At 43.0% G+C, this 26,204-nt stretch overlaps 1 protein-coding gene across 4 annotated transcripts in view; it reads left to right on the top strand.

Annotated features, from left to right (window-relative positions):
* Positions 1–1,038: 1,038 nt before the first annotated feature.
* The window catches only part of ANKDD1A (ankyrin repeat and death domain containing 1A), a 37,536-nt gene continuing 12,370 nt past the window's right edge, over positions 1,039–26,204 (top strand). Inside the window, exons 1-11 of one of the 4 annotated variants that reach the window (XM_033919442.1) lie at positions 1,039–1,238; positions 4,605–4,712; positions 8,413–8,507; positions 11,737–11,835; positions 12,618–12,722; positions 15,105–15,203; positions 17,568–17,666; positions 19,228–19,326; positions 19,885–19,983; positions 23,449–23,547; positions 25,234–25,332. In XM_033919442.1, coding sequence (XP_033775333.1) covers positions 1,202–1,238; positions 4,605–4,712; positions 8,413–8,507; positions 11,737–11,835; positions 12,618–12,722; positions 15,105–15,203; positions 17,568–17,666; positions 19,228–19,326; positions 19,885–19,983; positions 23,449–23,547; positions 25,234–25,332 — 1,038 coding nt within the window. In that variant the 5' untranslated portion in view covers positions 1,039–1,201. Of the gene's footprint in view, positions 1,239–4,604; positions 4,713–8,408; positions 8,508–11,736; positions 11,836–12,617; positions 12,723–15,104; positions 15,204–17,567; positions 17,667–19,227; positions 19,327–19,884; positions 19,984–23,448; positions 23,548–25,233; positions 25,333–26,204 lie in introns of those variants that run through there. The other 3 variants (XM_033919441.1, XM_033919443.1, XM_033919444.1) reach the window with 3 other exon arrangements.

Here is a 26,204-nt window from a genome sequence, read left to right on the forward strand (position 1 = left end):
AGTAGCTTAATAAGGTTAATGAATTAGCTCAATAACAAGATGCAGACAGTAGTCCAGCAGAAAGAGGGTTGCTATCCAGTCTTTTGCATTGAGTGTCTCATGTATGATTTTCTCCCGGTGGGCAAGAAGTTATATGTGTGTGCTCGCTGCAAAGAGCTCCTAGCTCTCAGAGAATGAGTCCGTTCCCTTGAGGGGAGAGTAGAAGACTTGGAGGAGCTGAGGGAGACAGAGAAGTACAGGGATGTTGTAGAGAAGTCCCACCTCCAGCCTGGTAGCCCCTGTGCTGCCTTGGAGGAGAGAGGTCTCCTGGTGAAGTAGGAAATAATCCTGTAGCTAGGACCCACCCACCAGGGGATGCAATATCCTCTCGCACCCAGGATGTGTCTCCAGGAGGGAAAAGTTAGGACAGCGGTTATAGTTGGTGATTTGATTATTAGGATCACCTGGTCACTCGCCTGCCTGGTGCGAAGGTGGCGGATCACCAAGATAGAGCCCACTGAAAATGCTGGTGGGGTTTTGGGACCCCTATCAGGCTCAGGGGTGTGCGTATGGCAAAATTTTCCCCCACCCCCCCCCCCCAAATATGAGGCCTGGCCATGCAGCTTTATAACTGGACAGAAACATTGCAACTTGGTCTGCAGATGACTTGCTCTTTTTAAGCTCTAATTGCATTTCAAGTCACTGGCAGCACCGTAGCTCTCTTCTTCCCGGAAGCCAACCTTCCACCGGGGAGCGAGCAAAGGCCCGCGCGCACCCACACACGCTTTTCGCGCTTCTCTCTCAACTGCCAGCGCGCCGCGCGCATACTCAGGGCCACGCCCCTCGCCCTCTCACTGTCAGGCCCCGCCCGATCGCACCGAGACGCCCGCCTCTCTCTCTCTCACGCGCACACACCCAAACACGCCTCTCGCGCTTCTCTCTCAACTGCCAGCGCGCCGCGCGCATACTCAGGGCCACGCCCCTCGCCCTCTCACTGTCAGGCCCCGCCCGATCGCACCAAGACGCCCGCCTCTCTCTCTCTCACGCGCACACACCCAAACACGCCTCTCGCGCTTCTCTCTCAACTGCCAGCGCGCCGCCCCTCGCCCTCGCCCTCGCCCTCGCCCTCTCAGGCCCCGCCCGCTGCGCGCGCGATCGCTCCGAGACGCCTGCCTCTCTCACGCATGCGCGCCCGCCCGCCCGCCCTGTCACCGCCGAGGGGATGGAGGAAGATGAGCTGGTGTCAGAGGATGAGATTCGTAAGTGGCCGCTCCCGGGAAGCCCCGCCAATGGAAGCCGGGGACCCTGCGGTTGCATTAAGCGCGCTAAGGCAGCATAGCGCGTGCTGGTAACGCCAGCTGGAGCTCTGCACCTGAGTCAGTGGGGGGGGGGGGGGGGGAGGAGGTGGGGAAACGGGGTCCTGGGGCAATTAGCACGCGTTAATCTTTAGTAAAAGACGCCCTAAGTCAGGGGTGTCAAAGTCCCTCCAGTCGGGTTTTCAGGATTTCCCCAATGAATATGCATGAGATCTATTAGCATACATTGAAAGCAGTGCATGCAAATAGATCTCATGCATATTCATTGGATTGCGGCCCTCGAGGAGGGACTTTGACACCCCTGCCCTAAGTGATGGCTGGGGGCCACAGGAGCCAACTTTTCTCAAAATGACCTCTTCCTGGACACAGCCATTGAGGGGGCCCAACCTAAGCACCCCCAGAGCTAGGCTACCTTTGGCAGTGGTTCTTCAACTAGTCCTTGGGTTTTCAAGATATCCCTAATGAATATGCACAAGAGAAATTTGCATACCCTCTTCCTATTTTACAGGCAAATCTCGCTCATGCATATTCATCAGGGATGTCTTGAAAATCCAACTGGCTGGGGGTCCCCCAGGACAGGTTTATTAACCACTGCCTTTTGGGAGACGGACTCTGGATGTGAAAAAGTGAGAACTAGTTTGCAAGATAGCCAGTGAGCGACTCTGATGGTGGCTTCTGTCAGTGCTTGATTGGTTCTTGTTTCAAATGACTTGGAAACAGCGGAATAAACAGATTAGCAAGTAACAGCCATCGGAGGATGTTAAATCCATGGGCAGATGGTGAAGAATTGTGAGACTGAACATCTGGCTCATCTGCCATTTACTTTAGACAAATGCAAAGTGATATACCAGTGTATAAGGGGAAGAATATTCCTAATGATGGAACACTTATAGTGAAGGGTAACCAAAGTGCTAAAAGGGATGAGGAATGGTAACACAGGTTAGGCCTCTCAGCTTGCTGAGATGACTGAAGGAGATAAGATAAAGCTCTTTGTGTAATTATGGGTGACATGGAAGGGGTAGAAAATAGTTGCTTTCTTTTTCCAATAGCACAGATTTTCTGATAGAAAAGGTGCAAGTAGGGTATATCTTAGCTAAAAAAAAAAAAAGCCCCCATATTTTCAAATCTGGAAGTATCCTTCTATAGCTTCAGAAACCAGATTCATCGCAGAGGGGCTGGCGCAGAGATCTAACACAAATGGTAATGTGGTTATGGAAGTTTACTCTGCACAAAACTTTGCATTAGATGCTAGTGCACAGGATACTAAAATGAATGGTGATGAGACTGTCTCTCTTCTTCCTCCAAACATCCAGCATCATCCTATGTCTCCCCACCATCATTTAGCATTGCCCTGTCATTCTCCTTTTTCTCCTCCTCTCCTGCTCCCTCCGTCACTTGCCAGTTGTTTCCCTGGGTTTGCATAGCAGTGGTGATAGCAACAGGAAATAAAAGTTTGATACTAGTGGGACATATGCGAGCTACTCTTGGCTCTGTCAGTCTCACCCTCTTTCAGAGGTGAGAGATTGGCAGAGCTGGTAATGGCACACATCGTGCAATATTCCTTGCATCTGCCTTGTTTTGCCTGTTGTTGCTCCTGCTGCCATTAACACCGGGGGAAGCAACAGGTCTGGTGGAGGATCCAATGAGTGGGGAGCAAAATGAGAAGCTGGGGGGGGGAGGGGAAGGCTGTATGATGGAGTCAGAGAGAGGTGGGGAGGGAGATGCTCAACAACAGGAGGGAGGTCTAACCTCTGACATGTTTAGAAATACTAAAGCATTGTCCTGGAAATTAAAATCATTTGTTGGCCAGTTTGAGTGATTAATATTGAAGGGGTCCAGGGGCATTGTATGGATATATGCAAGTACAACATTATGTAAGTCAAATCATAAGAGGGGGGTACACGAAAGGATTTTAATTTTTTTTAAACCAATTAATGATATTCCTATTTCGGTATCTTTATTACATAAATTGTGGTGGAGTTTGATTCCAGATAGAACATATGACAATATTATACAAAAGTGGTGTGATGAAATGGGAATTCAATGATCACTTCAAGATTTCAGTCAAGCTATTCATCGTTTGCCAAAAATTATTACAGGATATATTTGGAGAGAATGTACATATAGAGTTTTACATAGGGCATATTTTTCACAAGTACAAGCATTTCATGCAGGATTAGTTAATTCTTCTATTTGTATCAAATGTGAGAAGGATTCCAATACTTTATCTCATGCATTTTGGAAATGTCATCTGGTTAAATCTTTCTGGTCTGCCATCCTATTATTTTTAGGATCATTATGGAATTGTCAATTGATTGAATCTCCAAAAGGTGTGTTGTTTGGTAAGGCAGCAGCTTGTGGGGTTTTTGAACATGAAAGATGTATTCTTTTTCAAAAAGAATGTATGATAGGTCGTAAATGCATATTACAATATTGGTTACAAAAAGATCCTCCAAATTATTGGCATTGGAGGAATCAATTCCATCGTTTAATTTTATTTGAGGTTTGTAAATTTCCTAAAAGAACACGATTATTTTTAAAAATCTGGGATCCTTATATACAAAAACTTCTATTAATATTAACAGGGGTTGCCATTCAGCAGATTACAGGGAATTGGAAAGATTATACTAAACTAAATTATACTTTTTGGTGGAATTCAGTATGCCATATTTATAAAATGGAAAGGGAGCTTACTATGCAACAAGGGAATCATCATAAGTTTAAAAAGATTTGGGGGCCATTGATGATTTATTCTAGTGATCAGACATCTTAAACACCAGAATATTGGATAAGATAAGGAGGGGTGGGAATATGACGGATAATATATTGATAGTTGTTATTTATTAGTATATAGGTGGGAGGGGTGGGTTTCTTATATAATTATTTATTTGGAATAATACAAATAAGAATGTCAAGTGATGAATTAAGGTATTTCTGAATTAATGTTGTACACTTGTAATTTTTGAAAATGAATAAAGATTTTTAATAAATGTTTATCATTCCTTCAAAATAAATTTTTAAATCTCTCAATGTGTTCCCTCAATTTCCGACCCCCCCCCTCCGTATTTTACGCTATACCATTTTATTGAAGGAATCAAATAAATAAACAATAATATGATACAAAAAGACATTCATTACAATTAAATTCATAATAGTTCTTTTCTTGATGAATGTGATTTATGCATTGTTAAACTGCTTGGATCCTTGTAGGCCATTATGCGGTATATAAAGTTTTTAATAAACATAAACATATTTCTGGAACAGGATTTTGTTGCTTCCTAAATATTGCCTCCTGTTATTTCATGCCAGTGCTGCGTTCTGAAAAGGAGTTCCATGATGCTGCCAGATCTAATGATATTGAGAAAATGCTGCAGCTGATCCGTAGAGGAGTTGACATCCGGGCCAAAAACAATGTAGGTAAAGCATTCTTCTTTTGAATCTTATTCTGGTTGCATTAGCTACAGACTTGCATGGGTACAGCCTATGTAAAGATTTGTGTGGCTGTGAAATGGTTTCCTGAGAAATAAGCATCATGTACTGGCCTGCGAGAAAACTGGCTTGTTGGTAGGCTGTGATAACAAATAGAAATTCTGCAGAAGCAGTAGCTCTGTGTGCACCTTCAGAATCACAAAGGATCCTTCATGTGATTGTGTACCATTATCACTGGTAATGTGCTTCCATAGCTTTTCAGTGATTTTGGTTACTCTGGCATGTTAGTTGGACCGAGCTTTGTTTTATCCCAGACCTGTCATCTGTGAACATATACGCCACAGTGAACCCTGATGCAGGCATTCCTCAGATGCCGAAACACAGTGCTGTGTCGGGTCCACAGTTTCTGCTTGTGCCCTTTTGTGAAATAAGTTGGTCTTACATCAGTGATCTTCAGTGGAGTGTTCATTGTCTGTTCCCACTTCCTTTTGTGCTGCATGCAATAAACGCCACAAGGATTTAGATATAGCATGCTGAAAACAATGAACAAAGATTGAGAATTTGATGTGCAGTGCTTGTTCCTTATCGTCCCACCAGGCCAGTCCAGGTGCTTAGGTTATGTTCTCCTGCCAGCAGGTGGAGACAGGACTAATGAGTTATGATGTAATTCATTAAGAATCATATACAGCCTCAGCTAATCAGTATTTCTCAATTTCACAGTCTTCAGCAGGTGGTAGGTCAGTTTTCCTATGCAGCCTGGCATAGATGCCAGCTCTGTGGGTGCCCGAGCACCCCCAATATTTTGTGAACATCAAGTGACTGCAGGACTGGAATTAGGAGGGCAAACAAGGCAGTTGCCCTCGGCCTTGTAGTTTTAGCCCCTCCCCCATAGGCTTGTATGCTTCCCTCTTGTTTCCACCTTTGTCTGTCATCCCCCTGGCCTTCCCGGTCTAACTTTAGAAGTTAATTACTGTCTGTAGAGGATTGCCGGCGCTGGTGCATATCTAATAGTCAGCCTGCAGCCTCCATTGCACTTTCCTATGCTGTGGTACATTCCAATCCAAACAGGATATTATGTCAGAGAAGGTGCGGGATCATGGCAGAGTGAAAATACAGTGCCAGCTTACCATTCTAAAGAGATGGGCTGGCTGGCTGGAGGGAGAAGGCATCCCTCCTGCTGGTTGGGGGGGTCTCTGTCTGTGGCATCTTGCTCAGCTGATTGCGGCAGGGGAATTCCCCCCCCCATAAGCCAAGTGATAAGGACTCCCCAAAGCTGCGATTCTGTAACCGGTGCCCTCGAATGATTGATAGGCAGTCCAACTTGGACGCCAGTTACAGAATCGTGGCTTTGAGGAGTCCCTTCCGCTCAGCTGATGAGATGGGGGGAATTCTCTTGCCGCGATCAGCTGCTGCTTTCTAGCGGCAAAGATAAGCGGCTGAAATGTAGGCCAGGGTTTTCTGGGCCTACATTTCAGCCTCCTGTCTTGACTGAATACATGCAATTCTGTAACTGGTGTCCTCGAATGATTGTCAGGCGATTGGCGGCCGCTTTTAAGGTGGCCCCCGACTTTGGCGCCAGTTACAGAATCCGGCCCAAAGTGAATGAAGATCAACCAGAGACTGGGAAGAGATGATTAGAAAATAAAATCAGCAGACAACAAAGGTAGAAAAAATGATATTATTTTCAATTTAGTGATTGAAATATGGCAGTTTTGAGAATTTACATCAGCTGTCTTATTTTACACTGTTCAGGAAGAAATGCATTTTTTTTTTTTATTATAAATCTTTATTCATTTTAAATTTTACGACAAGTGTACAGAAAAATCAACTGTTAATATACAACTTCACTTGAAAATCTACAACTTCTCTCAAAAAGAAGATTTAACCCCAACCCTCCCCCCAAAATCGTATTAAACAAATATATACCACATAATATAATAACTTATATCATTCGTTCTATATTTTATTAGTGAAATTCAAAAAACCCACCCCCCACCCCCAAACAACATGTATAGTAAGTAGGGAAAAATGCTAATTATTCATTATAATAATTTATTAATGGCCCCCACACATCCTTAAATTTATTAAAATAACCTTTTTGAACTGCTAACGTTCTTTCCATTTTATACATGTGACACACTGAGTTCCACCAAAAACAATAATTTAATCTTTTACAATCTTTCCAATTATATGTTATTTGTTGAATGGCAACTCCTGTTAAAATCATTAAAAGTTTGTTATTATTAGAAGATATTTGACATTTAGCTCTCGTAGACATGCCAAATAAATTGTGTCATATGACAATGCTACATGATTTTCTAGCATACAATTTATTTGATCCCAAATCGACTGCCAAAAAGCTTTAATAAATGGACAATAAAACAATAAATGATCTAAAGTTCCAGCCTCGAGATGACAATGCCAACATCTATTAGACTTGGAGCAATCCAATTTTTCTAAATGAACAGGGATCCAGAGTGCTCTATGCAACAGGAAAAACCATGTTTGTCTCATAGACATTTCATCCTCCAAGACCAAACACTTGGCCATTGAGACACATTAATTTGATGCTTAATCTCAATGCTCCAAATATCTCTAAGTCCAGTTTTTGGTTAATGCATTTGTTTCTATTTCTCTGGTGGTGTACTCCATGGAGTCTGGCATCTTAGGGTTTCATTTAGTTTGTGGTCCTGTATTTTCATACCATTTATCTGTGTTCTGCATGTGTGACCAAGGCCAGGTGTTCTGGTAGAAATGAATGTTGAGAAGCACCCAGTGTTTCTAAACCTTTTCAAGCCAAGTACCCTCTAAGCCAGTGGTCTCAAACTCGTGGCCTGGGGGGGTGGAAGGAAGGTCAGCTTATTTTATTTTCGTATAGTTTAGTTTTATTTATTATTTTTGTTTTAATGGAAGCAGCTGCTGTGTGTGTTGTGTGCTGACACAACACATGCACAGCAGCTCCAGAACTGCTGGAAATTTTCTGCACCAATTATTCAGTTCAGGAGGGATGCTGAGTATAGTGCATCACAAAGAGAGTTCATTAGATTTGATTAGAATACTAATGGAATGGCTCTCATATGAGGAAAGTCTAAAAAGGTTAGGGCTCTTCAGCTTGGAAAAGAGAGAGAGAGATTATCGAAGTCTACAAAATCTTGAGTGGAATAGAACGGGTACAAGTGGATCAATTTTCACTCTGTCAAAAATTACAAAGACTAGGGGACCCTCGATGAAGTTATAGGGAAATACTTTTAAAACAAATAGGAGGAAATTTTTTTCACTCAGAGAATAGTTAAGCTCTAGAACGCGTTACCAGAGTTTGTGGTAAAAGCGGATAGTGTAGCTGGTTTTAAGAAAGAAAAGAAATTCCTGGAGGAAAAGTCTGTTATTGAGAAAGATATGGGGGAAGCCACTGCTTGCCCTGGATCTGTATCATGGAATGTTGCTACTCTTTGGGTTTTGGCCAGGTACTAGGGATCTGGATTGTCCACCGTGAGAACGGGCTACTGGGCTTGATGGACCATTGATCTGACCCAGTAAGGCTATTCATATGTTCTCCTTGTAATGCTTTCCGTGATAGTACGATTGCTTTAATGAGTCTTACTGCCATGGAAAGCTTTATTGCATCGTGGCCTGTGAATGTCCTGGAGGAGAATGAAGGTAATGCATTCTTTCTTTCTGTTTCAGACAGACAGGACCGGATTGCACTGGGCTGCTGGAGCTGGACACGAGCAGGCGGTCAAGTTGCTTCTGGAACACGACGCAGCTATGGACGATGAGGACAGTGTACCTATCTATCTGCTGTTGCTTTTTATACTTGTGGCTATATATTACACTTGGGGGGTTTATTTAAGTAGATTGTTTGAGTTCCTTAATATAGGATATCAAAGTAGCATCTTAGTCTTGGCCTCTCTGCAAACTAGCTCTTATAAAGAGGGACAAAGATGGATTAAATTTGGCATGCAGTGAGAAAATGTGGATAAACTATATCCTGAATGAGTTTGAAAGCTCAAAATATCAGATTAGTATTTTCAGAGAACTGAGGCCTGGATGCACTAAAATCGGTAATTTTGGGTCATTAGAGGTCAGCGCTAGATTTTGTGCATGCTTAAGGGATGTTAGGGCATCGGTCAGAGTGCTCATTTTAACTACTAGGCATGACCATAGACAGATGCTGCACAATGCAACCGCAAATAAATAAAACAATTCAAAAATCATTCGCAATCATGAGAAACCTGAGACAAGTCCGAAAATTCTTTGAAAGAACACAATTCCAACTTATAGTACAATCCCTAATACTAGGTATATTGGACTACTGTAACATACTCTTCCTTCCATGTCCTGCAACCACGATAAGACAACTCCAAACAATCCAAAATACAGCTTTGAGACTCATCTACTCATTGAAAAAACATGACCACATCACTGAAGCCTTCGTCAACTCACACTGGCTCCCAATCCAAGAAAGAATCCAATTCAAATTCTACTGCATATTATTTAAAACCCTACACGGAGACAGCCCATCATACCTGAACAATCGCCTCATCCAAGCACCCAGTACCAGACACAGAAAAACGCACTCACCATTCATACCCCCCCCAATCAAAGAAGTAAAAAGAACAAAACTACACGACGGCCTCCTAGCCACTCAAGCCGCAAGACTGGACAACCAGATCTCCAACCTTCTGATGACCACCCCAGACTATAGGACATTCAGAAAAGAAATAAAAACCACACTTTTCAAGAAATTCCTGAAACAGCAATAACAACACGACCTCTAAATGCTCTTAAGATCTACAACTTACCTCTCTAGCTAATCATTGTAATTCTGTCTTTTTTAAATTAACCTTTTGTAATCCGCCTTGAACCGCAAGGTAATGGCGGAATAGAAATCCCTAATGTAATGTAATGTAATATTAAGGACCTTATTTTAATAATAATGAGCTTGTTTGCATAGCAGAGTTGGAGGCTGCAATGAATGCATGGAAAAGCCCGTAGTGAACCATTGTGTGCATCGATTGGTAAATTACTTCAACGCTAAACCAGTTGAATTTAGTGCATCTGGGCCCTAGAGGACAAGTTGTTGGTTGTAGAGAGGAGTTGAGATGGGCACTATAAACCAATTTAAAAGCAGTCTAGTCATTAACTAGTAATGGAATAAAAAAAAAAGAAAAAATATTTTTTTACAGAAAGGGTGGTAGATGTGTGGAACAGTCTCCCGGTAGAGGTGGTAGAGACAAAGACTGTGTCTGAATTCAAGAAAGCATGGAACAGACACATGGGATCTCTTAGGGAGAGGAGGAGATAGTGGATGGACAGATTGGATGGACAATTTTCCATGAATACATTGGGGAGGGTGGGAAGGGGAGGTTCATCCAAAGGCAGAATGCTGAGTTGATTCATAGTATGCCTAGACTAGAAGAGGAAGTTCAAATGCATGAGAATCTAGTGATCTGGTTTGGGATGTAGGACACCATTAATAAAACCAAATAATTCAAAATTGCAGTGTGAACAACTTTATGGGTTTAAGCATAGAACCTGAAATAAAATCCTGCCATGAACCAGAAGCCGATGTAACTTTATAAGGAGGAGATGTGTTGTTATGTGCAATGTTTTGCAAGACTTGCAATCTTTTAAACTGATTTTTGGCAATTCCAGCATAAAGAGTAATCCAGATGCAGTATTTAAAAGGCACAAATAAGTGTACGGAGGACTGAAACGCTAAAAAGGGCTTAACCAGCACAAGGCCAAAAAGCCTGATTTGGGGTTTTTTTTAAACCATCTTTATTGATTTGTTAGTGTTATCATATTTTACATTAATTTGCATACTTTCTGACTCTGTTGCCAACCTAGCAATGCCTTTAGTAAAAGTACACATTTGATGCCATTGCACTTACTTTTACACATGACCTAATTCTATAAAAGGTGTGTAAAATGAAAGCAGAGGACATGTGGGTTCTGCTTTGTATTGAAGTGCTCAGCCTTTATCTAAATGGCACCGATATCAGCGACCGCTGATCATGTATTAATGATGCGATGGCACTGTTTAGAGAATCATGGTGCTGGAAATGTAAGCTAGGGCAGGGGTAGGCAATTCCGGTCCTCGAGAGCCGGAACTAGGTCAGGTTTTCAGGATATCCATTTTTGCATCTCAAGGAGGCAGTGCATGAAAATCCATCTCATACATATTCAATGTGGATATCCTGAAAACCTAACCTGGCTCTGTCTCTCGAAGACCGGAATTGCCTACCCCCTGGACTAGGGTTTTCAAGGCCTAGATTTATGGTGCCTATCTTTGCCGTGACTTGCACCTACATAGGCACTTTATGATACCTACTGCCACTTCTGGCATTAGCCACTACTTCTTATTTCTATAGCGCTACCAGATGTATGCAGCGCTGTACAGAGTCACAAAGAAGACAGTCCCTGCTCCAAAGAGCTTACAATCTAAAAAGACAAGGCAGACAAACAGTATGTCATGGATACAGTTAGGGGGAATGGTTAATCTGCTTGCTGGGTTGGTGAGTAGTGGGGAATGGGGTTATGGATTGAAGGCTATATTGAAAAGGTGGGCATAAGGGAAGGGGCTTATGATTTATGATTTTTAAAGTGTTTGAGGCTTGTGCAGATGAGGATAGAGCTTGCAGGAATGGGACAGGGACAGGAAAAGAACTCACCAGGATGGGAAAATGAGTTCCCATGGCAATGGGGAAAAGCTTGTCCATGTCATTCTCTACTCCAGATCCTCGGCTATTCTACTGCTACTGCTAGGGGACAACTCTTGGCTCTGTCCTCCCTAACAATTTATAGTTAACTAATAGGAAAAAGTGTGTCTGGCTACTACCCAAGCCACTGAACCTGGAAAGAGGAGGAGGGTTGTGCATTTAACAGAACCCTCCAGAGCTGTTGCATGTTTGGTGTTATCAGTAGACGATGATAACATATGATGCTGTACATTTCCCTGTAGCAATTCAAAATTTTCTAATAATCTTTGTGATATTTTCTTTCATCTTAGTTTGGTATGAATGCACTTCTTCTTGCTGCCTGGTTTGGCCATGTGCGTATTCTTCAGATCCTTGTGAATGCAGGTGCCAAAATCAACTGTAAGAACAAGGTGAGACTTAAACTCAGTTGTCTGGGAAGAATGGTATTGGAGGTGTTTATGTACTGTATATACAGCAAGCAAGAAATGTGAGACCTGACAGTGTTGCCAAACCTTTGTAAATCATATGCAACCTTGTTCCTGGTTTAATGGTTAGACCAGGAATTTTTCACTATTTTTCAAGCAGGGGGCCATTTGCAAAAAAAAACAAACAAACCAAAAACAAACCCAAAAGTTCACCGTTACGAGCAGCATCCTCCATCGCCTGTTCACACCAGCCTCTGCGCCCCTCTGACGTCCCATCCTGGTCCTGTATCTTATTTACCATTGCCTCATTTATATTTACAGTGTGAACAGCTCTCACGGCGAGTATTGTCTGATTTGCACTGCTGCTGACAGATATTAGCTGATAATAATTTAATTTAATGCAGAGTTTATATACCGCTAAATCACACTGGCTTCGAAGCGTTATACAAGAAACAAAAGCTAGACTTATACAATAGCCAAAAATCTAATCAGGTACTTTAAGTAATTTCCCTCTCTGTCCCAAAGGGCTCAGTACCTATGAAAATAATAAGTAGGATGTCTGAGGTCTTTTCTTCCTGTTTTAGAAGCATTTGCATATTTAACTATCTGTATGGGAAACTGATTTAGTCTCGTTCCAAGAATTGATGTAGTTCCTAGAGTTTTCAGCTTGCTGTTCATTTGGAAGTGGGTAGGATTCCATGCACAAAAAGGAATTTACACAGTGGACTGGTTCTGGTGCTCCAGGAGTAAGACGTGCTCTCTTTCAGAATGGCTTCAACTTGCTGCATTGTGCTGCTCAGAGAGGACACATCAAAGTCATAGAGTTTATCATGGAAGACCTGGAGGATGTACATCTTGACAAGGTTACAAAGGTAGAAATATTTGATTGTTTAAAACTGGAAGGTTCACATTACTGACATTTTTGTAGGGATATATTGGATTTGATATACCGCCTTTCTATACAGCCAAAGTGGTTTAAATGTACTATATGCAGGTACTTTTTTCTATCCCTAATGGGCTCACAATTTAAGTTCTGTACCTGGGGCAATGGAGATTAAGCAACTTGCCAAGGGTCACAAGGAGCTATAGTAGGAACTGAACCCAGGTGCTCCGCCCACTGCAATAACCATTAGGCTCCTCCTACACTCCACTCCTTGTTCACTCGTATGTTTAGAAGGCATTTCATATCAGTGATCCAAAGAATTTTACCAGCTTGCTCAAGCACAGAACTAGAGTTTCAGGTGCTTCCTAACAACTTCTAAATTGGTGTCCCCTCGCTCACCTTGTATCAAGCATGTTGGAGGATGCGGGAAGTGACAGGGCTTGAGATCAGCCCCTGGCATCATCATGATAAGCAAGATGAATGTGGTTCTAGCTTTTGTTATCACATTTTCTACCTGTTTGGCTACCTTAAGATCATAAGAACATAAGCGTTGCCTTACTGGGATAGACCAAAGGTCCATGAAACCTAATATCTTGCTTCCAGCAGTGGCCAATCCAGATCACAAGGACCTGTCAAGACTGGTTTAGAGCCTGAATTTCAGGATATTTCTAAGGCCTTTGTGTTGGTAATATAGGAATATGATTTTTTGGGGGGCTAATCCTCTGCTGACTGGGAAATCTTCCTGTAACTGCTCTGGTTTGCTGAGGGGGGAGAGAGGGCACCAACCCCTAAATAAATGGTAGGGAGTAAGGTTGAAGGTTGTGTTTTCCAAAATTTCTAGATTAGTTCAGCTTCAACAGGAATATACTGGAAAGATCCTCTGCTGTTCAGACTGAATAGTGAGGATTTTATCAGCAAAAAAGTTTGTTCTATCTCCATCTGCTGGTAGGGAAGAATAAACCTGTATGTCTGGACTGGTCTGGCAGAATCCAAGAAAGGAAATTAGCAGATAAGTCTAATTCACTTTATGTTAAATGTCTTTTCATCTGTTCTTCATTATTATTGTATGCATTGTTTAAACATTAGCTGCTTTGTGTGTAAAAGATTCTGCCAAGAACTTATTTCTCAGAAATATTTATATGGGAAATATGCAAACCACAAATGCAACTTTGGACTCAACACGGGTTGTGAATGCATTTTATTTTATTTTATGGTAGTGTTTTTCAATTATACACATGAATAACTTCATTGATCTAATCTTGTTTCCTGCTATCTTGACAATATCCCAGGTGCTAGATTAGCCTGGCAACTAGAAATGTCCACGTGTTGCTTGGATTTTTTAAGGTCCCATCTTTCTGCCACTGCTGAAATAGTTTCTGTTGTCAATGAGTTTGAGCCAAGTGGTACAGGAATTATTGGTCTCTCATAAGACCAGCATAGCTGAAACTCAGACAGTACCAACCTTTAGCAGGCCCAGCAAGTTGATGGGGGGATGGGTGTCTAAATGGAGAGAAGCTGGAAGAAAAAGGCTGGCTAGTTAGGGAAGGGGTGGCTGGCTGGCTATATAGATTGCCTATCCAAAGGGGGGCGGGGGAAGTGACTAGCTGAATGGAGATGGAGGTGGGGGTGATTGGGGGATAATGGAGGTTAATATTGATGAGGGAGGGAAAGGGGGGATTGAGAGTCTGGGGGGAGGAGGGAATGATATGGATGACTGGATGAGAGAAGAGTGGGACATGAGGGGGCAGGGAATCTGCTGGCTTTTGTCGATGCACTGGGGTAGTGTGTTAAGAGCCATTAAGTTTTCTTTCCTTTATACAGAGAATGGGACTACAGATTTAGTAAAATGGGCCTGAAAGGTGACAAGATCCCTGCCCTTTCTGCTCCCAGCTCTTCTGCATTAGTATTGAAGAATTGGGGTGAAAAAATCTCAACCACTGACCCTGACCATTTGGATTGGTTCCTTTGTCCAAAGGAAATGTGCAAAGCCCTGTGTTAGACCATATCTAGAATGGATTTCCCCTTGTAAGGTATTGTGTGGGACATAGATCAGGCCTATGATCAAGAACTATGTACACAGTGGATCTGATGGAAACAGTCATCAGGCTAGGACACCTTTTATTAGATGAACACAAGATTTATCTAGAAATGATTCCCATGCGTTCATTGTAGGTGCCTATGAAACATAGAGATGTGCTTATATAGGTTTGAACTTTTTTCATGGGATAAGTCTGATATTGGTTGAACAAAATGAATTTTGCTCCATGTATAATTGAGTTAACTCTTAACATTTTAAATTTTCTTGGTTTTGTTCATAAGTAAGTGAGAAATGACTTAAGTCTCAGTCTACTTGGGGGCTTTCTTTTTACAGTTGGGGAGAACGGCACTTCATTTGGCTGCTGAGCATGGAAAACTAGAGGTGGTGGAGTTTCTGATTGGCTCGGGATGTCATCATGATCTTAAAGACAAGGTATGTAAAGTGAAGTTCCTTTCTTCGGGTATGAATAGAAAACATTGAAAAGGAGCAATATATGTACCTGGATGTTTAATATATCCATCCCCATAAAGAAGAGCAAGTGCAAAATCTACAGGAATGAACCAATGTTCACAACAAAATCGAAGATTCTGAAAACACAAGTTTCTGGAGGTACAGGAAGTTTATAATGTTTATGTCACAAAATTTCTTATAATTAAAGCAAAAACATGAGATACAGAGAGTTTGTGTCAAAGATGTTACAGTAATTGCACCATATATTTAAAGCTCACAAGGTGAGCACCCCCAGACCCGACATGGGCGGTGTTTCAGCAAACCTTTGCCTTCCTCAGGGGGCCTGATATTGATACAAAATATTGACATCAATGCTATTACAACATAAATACTTGATTTTGACCGCCGATGTTGAGAGGTGAACCTACAATGGTACACTATATCGGTGTCTGACGTAACGTGAAAGTAATTTGTGAAATCATTGTGCTTCAGTCCAAAGAAACTTCTCTCCATTACATCATCATCCTATTTTAACACAAGACAGTGTCATGGCACGTTATCACTAATTCATGCGCACTTTTAATCAACACCTATTATTTCACATTTCTCTCATTTTTTACTTTTATTTCATTCTCCATTTTGAATTTAGATTTTTTGTGTCATTTGATTATGATACATTATTACACAATTTATATATTCATTTTTATCCCTGAGGAAGGCAAAGGATTGCGGGTCTGGTGGTGCTCACCTTGTGAGCTTTAAATATATGGTGCAATTACTGTAACATCTTTGACACAAACTCTCTGTACCTCATATGTTTTTGCTTTTATTATATGGAATTTTGTGAAATAAACATTATAAGCTTCCTGTACCCCCAGAAACTTGTGTTCCACTTTTTGTGTTTTCACCATCCCCCATAAAGCAATATACAACTGTGCTAGGGTATGGCACAGCCGCCCATGGAGTGGCACACCTGCAAGGCTACTGTAAAATGTGCATCCCTCTGTTTCTCATGTGCTCTTGGAGAGGAGAGTGTGGCCCAGTGGTTAGAGCTACAGGTTGTGGGTTCAAATCCCGTTCTGCTCCCTGTGTCGCTGGGCAAGTCATTTAATTCTCCCCTTGCCCCAGGTACATTAGATAGATTGTGAGCCCACCGGAAAAGATAGGGAAAATGCTTGAAGAACCTGTATGTAAACCGCTTTGAGTGTCCCAATCCCTTTCCTCTTTATGCCATATTCTTTCTGGGTGTAAGGTGGTGTCATCGTTCATGGTTGGAGGAAGGGGGAGGTACATTCTTAATGGTAGGAGTGTGTAAGTAGGGGTATTGGTAAATATCTCCTCAGAAATGTCATGAAAGTGGGAATCTCTACAGTTTTCTTGTGGGTTTTCTTTTCCCTGCTGTTTTGAATATCATCTGGTGCGTGACCAATAATGTATTAGAGCATATCTGAAAGACTGCATGCATATTGCTGAAGGCAGATAAAGGCTATCCAATCTGCCCATCCATGCCATCTTCTATCCCTTCCTCTCCCTTAGAGATTCCTTACTGTCAGTGTGGCCAATTCATTACAATGCTGGCCCCTCCCATTTATTAAATTATAGTAATGAATAAGTTACACTTTTCCCAATTTTAATACATATGTGGATTTGGGGGGGGGATTTCTTGTTTTTCCATTAAAAATATATAGATGATTGTCGTAAGATATTATTTTTATGTGGTATATATTAGTTGTATATGAATTTGGGAGGGGGTGGGGGTTAAATCTTCTTGGTGTATGATATTGAAAAATTTTCAAGTGATGTTGTATTATATTTGGTTGATATTTACTGTACACTTGATGTAAGTTTAAAAATGAATAAAGAAATTATTAAAAAAATAAAACCAAAACAAAACAATGCTGGCCCCTCCCATTTCCAAATGTCTGGATTTGGATGTTTTAAACTTGGACGTTTTTGTGGTCGAATATGGCATCCTAAGGTTGGGTATCCTGACGGCCAAGACGTCTAAATAGGCAATTTTTGATAACAAAATGGATGTCTAGCAGTTTTGATAAATAGACGTTTTCAGCATCTGAACTTTGGACGCACTTTTCAGGACATCCAAATTGGACTTAGACGCACTATCTAAAATGGCCCTCCGCGCTTTCTTCTCTGCCCTATAAAGGTAGCTCAAGAAATACCTGATGTGCATAATTTGGATAGCTGAACGTGGATGTACTGTAGATGGATTCTGTCATTCTCTTTGCATTCTATACCCATGCCGGTTCCATCATGCCTTTGAGAAAGTTCTGTGCTGTATTTACTCTCTTATATTTCTATGAAGTAACTGCTTGTTTTCTTCTGCAGGAGAATAACACAGTCCTGCATTTAGCCGCAAAGAATGGACATGGTGAAGTCTTACAAAAGATGGTGGAAATTGGGGTGGACCTGAATGAAAAAAACTCAGTAAGCTTGTCAAACAGCACAAATTTGGGCTTTTTCCCTGCAGTAGCTTCCCGTCTTTTTGCTCTCTCCTTTTTTCCCCCTTCCTTCCTGTTTGTGGCATATCTGTGATGGTTATGCCATGTCACTGAGATGCAGCATTCCTCCTTCTGTTGTAACCTGAGTTCCATTTCAGCAGGCACACAGCCAGCTCAGCCTTGCCTTTTCCTGGTGTGGTGGTGTGCTGGTGCAATTGTATCTCATTGCTGTAGACCAGGGATCTCAAAGTCCCTCCTTGAGGGCCGCAATCCAGTCGGGTTTTCAGGATTTCCCCAATGAATATGCATTGAAAGCAGTGCATGCACATAGATCTCATGCATATTCATTGGGGAAATCCTGAAAACCTGACTGGATTGCGGCCCTCAAGGAGGGACTTCGAGACCCCTGCTGTAGACTAAGTTGCTTCCCTGTGAGCATTTAAATGCTAAAGCAGAGCGGTGGATGGGAAGGTGTCCCTGAAAAACTGAGTGGGTTGTCATGCTAAATTCAGCCTGGAAATCTCCTGGAAAGTAGGGACTGATCACAAAGAAATGCCTCGCCTCTCTGGTTGGCTTCTGTAATGTGTGGGAGTGTAGAATTGTGCATGGAAGTCGTGGCGGTTGTTTGGCATATTGCCTTAGGTTGAGTAAAACACTTAGAACACTTGATCATCAGTCCACCACTTTGGAATTATTTCATTTTATCTTTGGGGCTTAATTCGTAGAGAAGGGGAAGTAGCACTGGGGGCTGGGTGGGCCAGGGGCAACAGGAGAAGTAGACTGAGCTGAATACTGCTTTAAGCTCAGCCCTCCCCTCCTCTTTGAAGGAGAACACACCTGTGACTCTGGAGTCAAAAGGAAACTAAGCCCTGGATATCTTTATTTCCAGTGCAATAGGTGACATGTGGGTTCTCTCCCAATGGTCACAAGCCATCTGCAGAAGGAATCCACTCCGGATTTTTTTCTCTGACACTCCTCTACGTCACAGGGAGCTCTGCAGGGTAAGGTCACCTTTCTTTTCAGTACTTATTTCACAACTGGATTGAATAGTGTGCTTTAGGCAGGTCCAAAGAGCAGAGAGGGGAAGAAGGTCAGTGCTGATCCGAAACCTAACGTTTCTTGTGACTCTCTCCTGCATACACACTTTATCCCTCATATTGAACATACCACTTTAAGGTTCAGCCGTTTTGTTGATGACAAGGTAAAGGAGAACACAGATATCGCAATAATTCATATTGATCTGAACAATAGATCTGAGACAAACTGCGACATCATAAAGTATCATCATCAATTATTTTCTCCCGATTACCACCCCTCCTCCTCCTCATAATCTAACCATTGCAACATCTCTTTGGAGTCGAGGTCTGTGCTCTTATAACCTAGATAAAAAAAATTCTGCCCCACAACCCTCCTCTCCCCTTAGTCATTCGGTAAGGGCTCATTTCTCACTGCCAACCAGCTCTGGTTTGAATTACCTTCTTGAGGTTCTCTTTAGTCTTTAGTGAGTGAAATGTAGAAAATAACATTATCATCATCTTTCATTTTAGGGAGGTTTGACGGCTTTGCACCTCGCTGCTGAAGGAGGGCACTACGACTGTGTGAAGCTCCTGATTGAAGCCGGCTGTGATGTAAATTGCCAGACAGAGGTAATGTGAATTTTTATGCGCTTGCTTCACAGATCGAGACCGATGTAATAAAACTGTAGTTAAATGAGCGATTTTCTTTTGGAAGTTGGTCTAAAGAGAATATGAGCTGCTTGGTTGCCAGCTTCCTGTTATATCCCCAAGTCAGAGGAAAGCAGGTTACTGCAGCAGACAAGACAATCTCTGGAAAATATATGCCAACTATCAGGGGGGAGGGGCTACGCATTCATAAATGATTCAGTGGGTGTGCCCTTCGGAAGGAAAGTTCTCCAGGCTGCTGTTGGTCCCACTCTGGTGGACTCTGTCTTGCATTTCTACTGCTATTTCTTATTATTGCTCTCCTATAAGTCATCAAGACTGGAGTCATGAGAATACTGCACAAACAACAGAAACCCTGCAGGTCCTGCCTGCTGGATGAAAGAGAATGTCCATGTGGTCAACCTGACAACGTTTTATCTGAGTTCATGAATTGTAGGCAAATATATTTCAGAAAAAGACAAAGCCTTTAGGCATGAGTGTGAAACGACAATGACTGGATTGTGTGCTATCTGTATTCTTTAGAAACAAATGAGCTGCCTTCACTATGCTGTGCTCCAGGGCCACGAAGACCTTGTCAGGCTTCTTCTCGGTGCGGGGGTTTATACAGATGCTGTCAATCATGTAAGTGGTCTAAAACGCTTTGATTCTGCAGTTTGAACTCACCAAAGCTTCTATCGGTTATATATGATACTGCCTTGCAGTAGTGGACTTTTCTCCTTTCTTGTCTCTTGTGTGTGCATTTTGTTTGTAACGCCCGCTTGTGAGCATCCATGGGTCCGGGGATGACCTGGTACCTCCACCTTGGGAAGATAGGTGTTAGTGGGTGGGATTTCCTTCCTTTTTGCCCAGGAAATTCAAAAAGACAGCTATGAATAGGCTGGATAAACTGTTAAACAGTTTATCCCAGGACAAGCAGGCAGCATATTCTCTACATGTGGGTGACGTCACCGACGGAGCCCCCTAGCGGACGTTTTCGCAAGCAGACTTGCTTGAAGATCTTCAAGCATGCCCTCAAGCCCGGTCTAGGGCATGCGTCTCCTCAGCGTGTCCTCAGTTCTCTGTTTTCCGCGGAGCCAGAAGCACTGCTCCCTTGCTTCACATGTTCGCTTTGTCCCTCTTGCACCGCAGCTTGTTTGCTTATTGTTGATTGAGTCGCTGTGCTCGCGTCTTTTATCTCTTTTATTTTTCAGTTTGTTTCAGACCAGAACCTCACCAACCTCCACGAGAACATTACAGCTTGCATAATGAGACTCCATTCCTGGTCCTTCTCAGTACAGATGAAATTGGATGAATCAAAAACAAAATTACTCTTGCTCGGCCCAAAATTAGAACACCTGCCCACCCTCTTCGCACTACCCTCAGGCGCTGCACTGCAGCTTGAGTTCTCAAGCAAGGTCCTTGGCATCATTATCGATTCTTCTCTCTCCTTCAATGACCACCTCAACTCCTTGGCTAAATCATGCTTTTTCAGCCTCCACATGCTGAGGAAAGTAAGATCCTATTTTCGCCAACAACATTTCGCCGTCCTTGTCCTCTCCAAATTAGACTACTACAATGCCATCTACTTAAGATTATCCAAAAAAAGTCTTCAAAGACTCCAGCTAATCCAGAATACTGCAGCCAAGTTGATCTTTGCAAAACGCAAGTCTGACCATGTCTCCACACTCCTAGACAAACTTCACTGGCTCCCAGTGATTTCCAGAATCTATTTCAAATGCTATTGCCTGGCTTTTAAGATCATTCACGGCATCCTTCCTCCCTTAATCCCACTATTTTATAACTCCTCGAGTCCTGACTCTACCAGACCCACCCAAAGGTATAAATTATCCTTCCCCTCTCTACACGGTATTCGCTATGCAGGCAAACTGGGAAAATCCCTTCTCTTCAGAATCACAGGTCTTTGGAACGACCTTACCACCCCACTGCGGAACCTGGGCTCCCTCCAATTATTCCGCAAGCAACTGAAAACCTGGCTTTTCACTAAAATGTAATTCTATCCCCCCTTACTCTTCTCTTCTATATATAAGTTCATGTAAACCTTTTTTTTTCCTTCTCTTCCTATATTTTAAGTTCTTGTAAACCGTGCCGAGCTCCACAACATCCGTGGAGATGATGCGGTATATAAACTTAAGGTTTAGTTTAGTTTAGTTTAGTTTCCATTTGACTGGGTTCCCGGTCTTCCTCTAGCCGCCTGGCATTACGGGGCCGCGGCCATATTTTTTCTTATGTCCCAGCCTCATTTCGGATTTAAAAACTGTACTAATTGCAACTGGGTTATCTCCATCACCGATCCTCATCGTTGGTGTGTTGAGTGCCTGGATGCAGAGCACCGCACTGAGTCGTGTCCCTGTTGTGTGACTTTGCAACCGCGGGCCCTTCATCGGCGGGTGGCCAAGATTCTCAAACTCTTTGGCCCCATGGATCCTGCGGGACAGTCCTTGAGATCGGCCTTGGCGCCCTTGTTGGGTGTCTCGGCCTCGAAGTCCCCGTCAGCCTCAAAGGCTCTGGCCTCGGCTCCTCCTGCTACTCCGGCCTCGGGTAAGTTTCCTTTTTCCTCCTCAGGTGTGCCGGCTAAGAAGCCTACCTCAGAGTCTCATGTCAGCGCCACCTCATCGGCATCTTCGAGATATCACTCTAAGCGTGCCTCCTCACATAGGGAATACTCTTCCTCAAGGTTGCCTCCGAAGGAGCACACTGCTGCACCTATGACCCAACTTCCTTAGGTCTCGGTGCCTATGTTCGAGAACATGCTTAAAGCTATACTTACCACGCAGCTTTCCTCGGTGGTGAGCCAACTGGTCCCAACTTTGACGCCTCTCACCTTGGTCTCGACCCGCCCTCGGTCTGACCAACCTGAGCGTCCTCTCGACTCTCGAGGCATTCCCCGTAAGACTCGTCGGGTTCCTTCGAGCGATTCTTCCTCTCCTGAGTCGCCTGTGACCTTTCGAGGGGTCTAGACTGTGGACACGTTTTCCCCCCGCTACTAGGGCACGGCTTGCCTCTTCTAAAAGGCCCCGGTCTTCTCCGCCCCTTCGGGGCAGGTCCACGACCACACAGCCTTCCAGACATACGCTTGTTCTCCCTGTGGTTGGCTTCTTTGCTAGTTATCTGAACTGAAGACATGCTGAGGAGACGCATGCCCTAGACCGGGCAGGAGGGGCTCGCGCGCATGTGCGGGCCAATCGCAAGCTTGAAGATCTTCAAGCAAGTCTGCTTGTGAAAACGTCCGCTAGCGAGCTCCATCGGTGACGTCACCCACGTGTAGAGAATATCTGCCTGCTGTCCCTGTTAACAATAAGTAACTGTGCTTTATTGAACTATATACAACTTAAATTATATGAAAGCATTAAGACATTTGCTAATGAGACATATTTTGATAAGCAACTTATTAAGCATTGGATGAAAAAGGTTCCTTAAGCAACCTCTAGTCAGTCTGTTTACTATTGTGCCAACTTTAAACATATCCCCCATACCTTTATTAAGTCTTCTTGTCGTTTTTCCGCCCATCTCTGGAAAGCAGTGGTGGTTCTACTGAACTTTAGTTTCGGAAAAAATCCTTCATCAGGAACCTCCTCTTACTGCACATATAAATTTATCAAGGACTGAAAAGACAGGAAATATTATCGGAGCACGGAAGGCTGAGCTGAGCAGCGATTCGATTCCACTGGGCAGAAGAGGGCACCATGTATTTGAGAAGGACTACAGGTCCCAGAGTGCCCTGCATTGCTTGGCTCAGTGCTGAGTCAGAGGGGCGGGTCTCAGGGAGGAGTATTTCTGCCCAGGCTTGACTTAGTTAGAGGGAGGTACAAGGATAAAGGACAGGTCTTAGCTAGACACAATATTTGGCTGTGGTAAGCCAAACCTCTTGTATGAATTAAGTGTGACACAAACTGTACAGAAATAAAAAATGTTTTGTTCCTATGTCACTGTGCTGTGTTTCTGTGTCTTGACCCTCCTAAAAATACACCACTCCAAGTGGTCTGTAAAAGTAATAAATGTATTAATGTCAGTACGAGGTGGTAAAAAAAAGTGATTTGGCTGTGTGTATATATTCTCAATTTTGAAGTAATTATTATCTTTTCACAGCAAAATTCATCCTGTATACATATTGCAGTGCTCCAGAACTTCCCCTCCATGGTTAGAATTCTCATTGATGCGGAGTGTGACCTGGACATCACAGACTACGTAAGGTGGAAAAGCTAAATTGCCACAAACCCCCTTCCTAGTGAACACATTTTCCCAATAAGCAAGGGTTCTAGGTCTGGCATGTATCTGACTTTACTATTCCATTTTGGACACGTTTCGTGGCTCCAATAACATTCTTTAGCCTTTAAATAGAGGACGGCTGTACGAATGGATGTTTTGATCTTTCTTTGCTGTAGATAATGTGGCCCCTTATTAAACAACCATGCATGCGTGTGACAGGTGGGAAGCACAGGCTAGGGTAGTTGCAGGACGTAGTGCAAGCTTCCCAATGAGGAAATGGAAATGTGCTGCTCAGAACATAGAATTGGACTGGCACAATTCTGTGTACGTAGATAACAGCTTCACATTGTAGAGAGCAGAGCTGGTCTAGTGCTGAATTGTTCAAATTCACCCATCTGTGCTCTGTATGCTTCACTTTATCCATGTGCCTCTCGAGAAATATCATCCTTCCTCCATGTTTCCAGCAGCTTTCAGGTAGTTTTTGTGTGCAAAAAAAATGCACTATCTGATCATCCACACCAGAGGTAGCTGCATTCATCTTTTGGAAGTGTTAAAATAGAGAAGCATTTTAGGATCCTGAAACATTAGGTGTAAATCCAGATACCTTGCATCTGTCCTCTGCTGTCACTGATGCATCAGCACTTCAGCAGGGGGTATTCCTTATCATGTGTAGACAGGGCCGGATCAACCTTTGGACCAGGTGAGGCACTGGCCCAAAGTGCCGATGAAAAAGAGCACCAAAATCCCAGTTCAGTATCTTTCCTTCTGCCTCTCCCCTTCCCTCTGCAAGCATCGAGGAAGAGATGGACAGAAGATGATGAAGCAGACACTTTGGTAGTTGGTTAAAATCCTTTATTGCAGAGGTTACATAAAATTTTGGGCACCTTTTATGTTGCCTCTGCAATATAGGATTTTAACCGACTACCAATGTGTCAAGTTCTTCATCTTCTGGGACTAGCGGACCGCTTGCCCTTCTGTTAGTGAGGAAGAGATGCCAAATTGGGATTTGGAATTTTGGTGCCCTTCGTCACCAGTACTGGGGGGGAGTTACTGGATCATGGCTGGGAGGGGGCCACTGATGCAAAAGCTGGCTCAGCACCCAGTTGTGTGTGTAGTTGACCAGTGCTACAGAATCATTCTTGTGACTAGACCAAAGTTGTAGGCAACCTGGAATATCTGACTTGAAGCCAAGGGCATCCAATATTTAAATAGTGATTGAATTCCAGAGTGAAAGCTCACTGCCCAGACTACCTTTGGAGTCAATTGGATTAGCCTTGTTGTATGGCATCAAATTGGAGGACCAGGTGGATGGCAATTTTAAAAAGCAAACCTGCCCTTCCTGTAGGCAGGTGAAAGGAGGTGCTTAGTACCCACATTTGGGGAAGGCGTCCTAGGATGAGGACTGAACAGCTGTATTTTCCAGGGGCCTGCATAAAATGTGTGGGGTAAGGCTTGTACTTTGAAAGTGTGCTAGTAGTTGGAAAGTTGGAGTTTGGGTTTCAGTAATCAGCTCCGGTAGATAACAGATGTACAAGTTATGTCCCAGGATGCCAAGGTCCTTGGTTCAAAGCCATGCAATGAGCGGTAGCATTGTGGCTCCTTTTAATATGTTGATGTGTGTGCATGTTAGCAACTGCATCCCTCATGTTTGCTCTTGTTTCACAGAGGCAACAGACACCCCTTCATATTGCAGCAGAGAATGGGAGGCAAGACATGGCAGAAATGATTCTCATTGCTGGTGTGAACTTAAAGCTAATGGACAAGGTGCTACACTAGCTCATACAAAACGTCCACCTCTGTAGCAAAAGAGTTGTCAAATTTTCTCTAGCTTTTGAAGGCAATATCTTCACTTCACATGTGAAATATAGAAAATGATGGCAGATAAAGGCCATATGGCCCATCCTGTTTGCTCATCCATATCATCTGATTTTTCTTTCTCTCCTTAACATGCCTGTCTCACACATTCTTAAATTACTACTACTGCTATTAATTATTTCTATAGTGTCACAAAGAAGACAGTATTTGTCTCCACCACCTCTACCAGGAGATTCTATTTTATTTTTATTTTTCCTCTAACTCTACTTTTCACTTCTCTATTACCCTCCAGGTACTTTAGTTAGATTGTGAGCCTTCGGGACAGGAAGGGAATTTTTCAAGTACCTTTCTTATTTCTAATCTTAATGTATATTTTCTGTAAACCGCTTAGAACCTAACGGATGTAGCGGTATATAAGAAATAAATTACATTCTTTAGCACTCTCCAGACCAGTAGAGGTTAACTTTACGAATGGGTATATATCTAATCATGACCAGCAGGTGGAGACTGAAAACAAAACTTTGGGACAGTATATACTATCCTCCCTTCTCTATTTCCCTCAGTCTTCTTTCAGTCTCCAGCAGGTGTTGAGTGATCTGTACCCATCTCTCTTGGTAGGGCTGTTGGAATTTGTTTAGGGGTTTATTGTCCCTGTTTTTGGCCGGACGGAGCTTGGTCGGGCCCTGTTTGGGGGTCCGTCCGACCTCGGGGGTGTCAAACCCGGCGGGTCACGAGCGGGGTCCCTCCCCCCACTTCCTCCACCTCCCCACATTTTTTTAGAGGAGCCTCAGCAGTAAGCCTTGCCCCCTAAGTCAAGCAAG

This window comes from Geotrypetes seraphini, chromosome 14 (assembly GCF_902459505.1).
Source record: "Geotrypetes seraphini chromosome 14, aGeoSer1.1, whole genome shotgun sequence".
Taxonomy (NCBI): domain Eukaryota; kingdom Metazoa; phylum Chordata; class Amphibia; order Gymnophiona; family Dermophiidae; genus Geotrypetes; species Geotrypetes seraphini.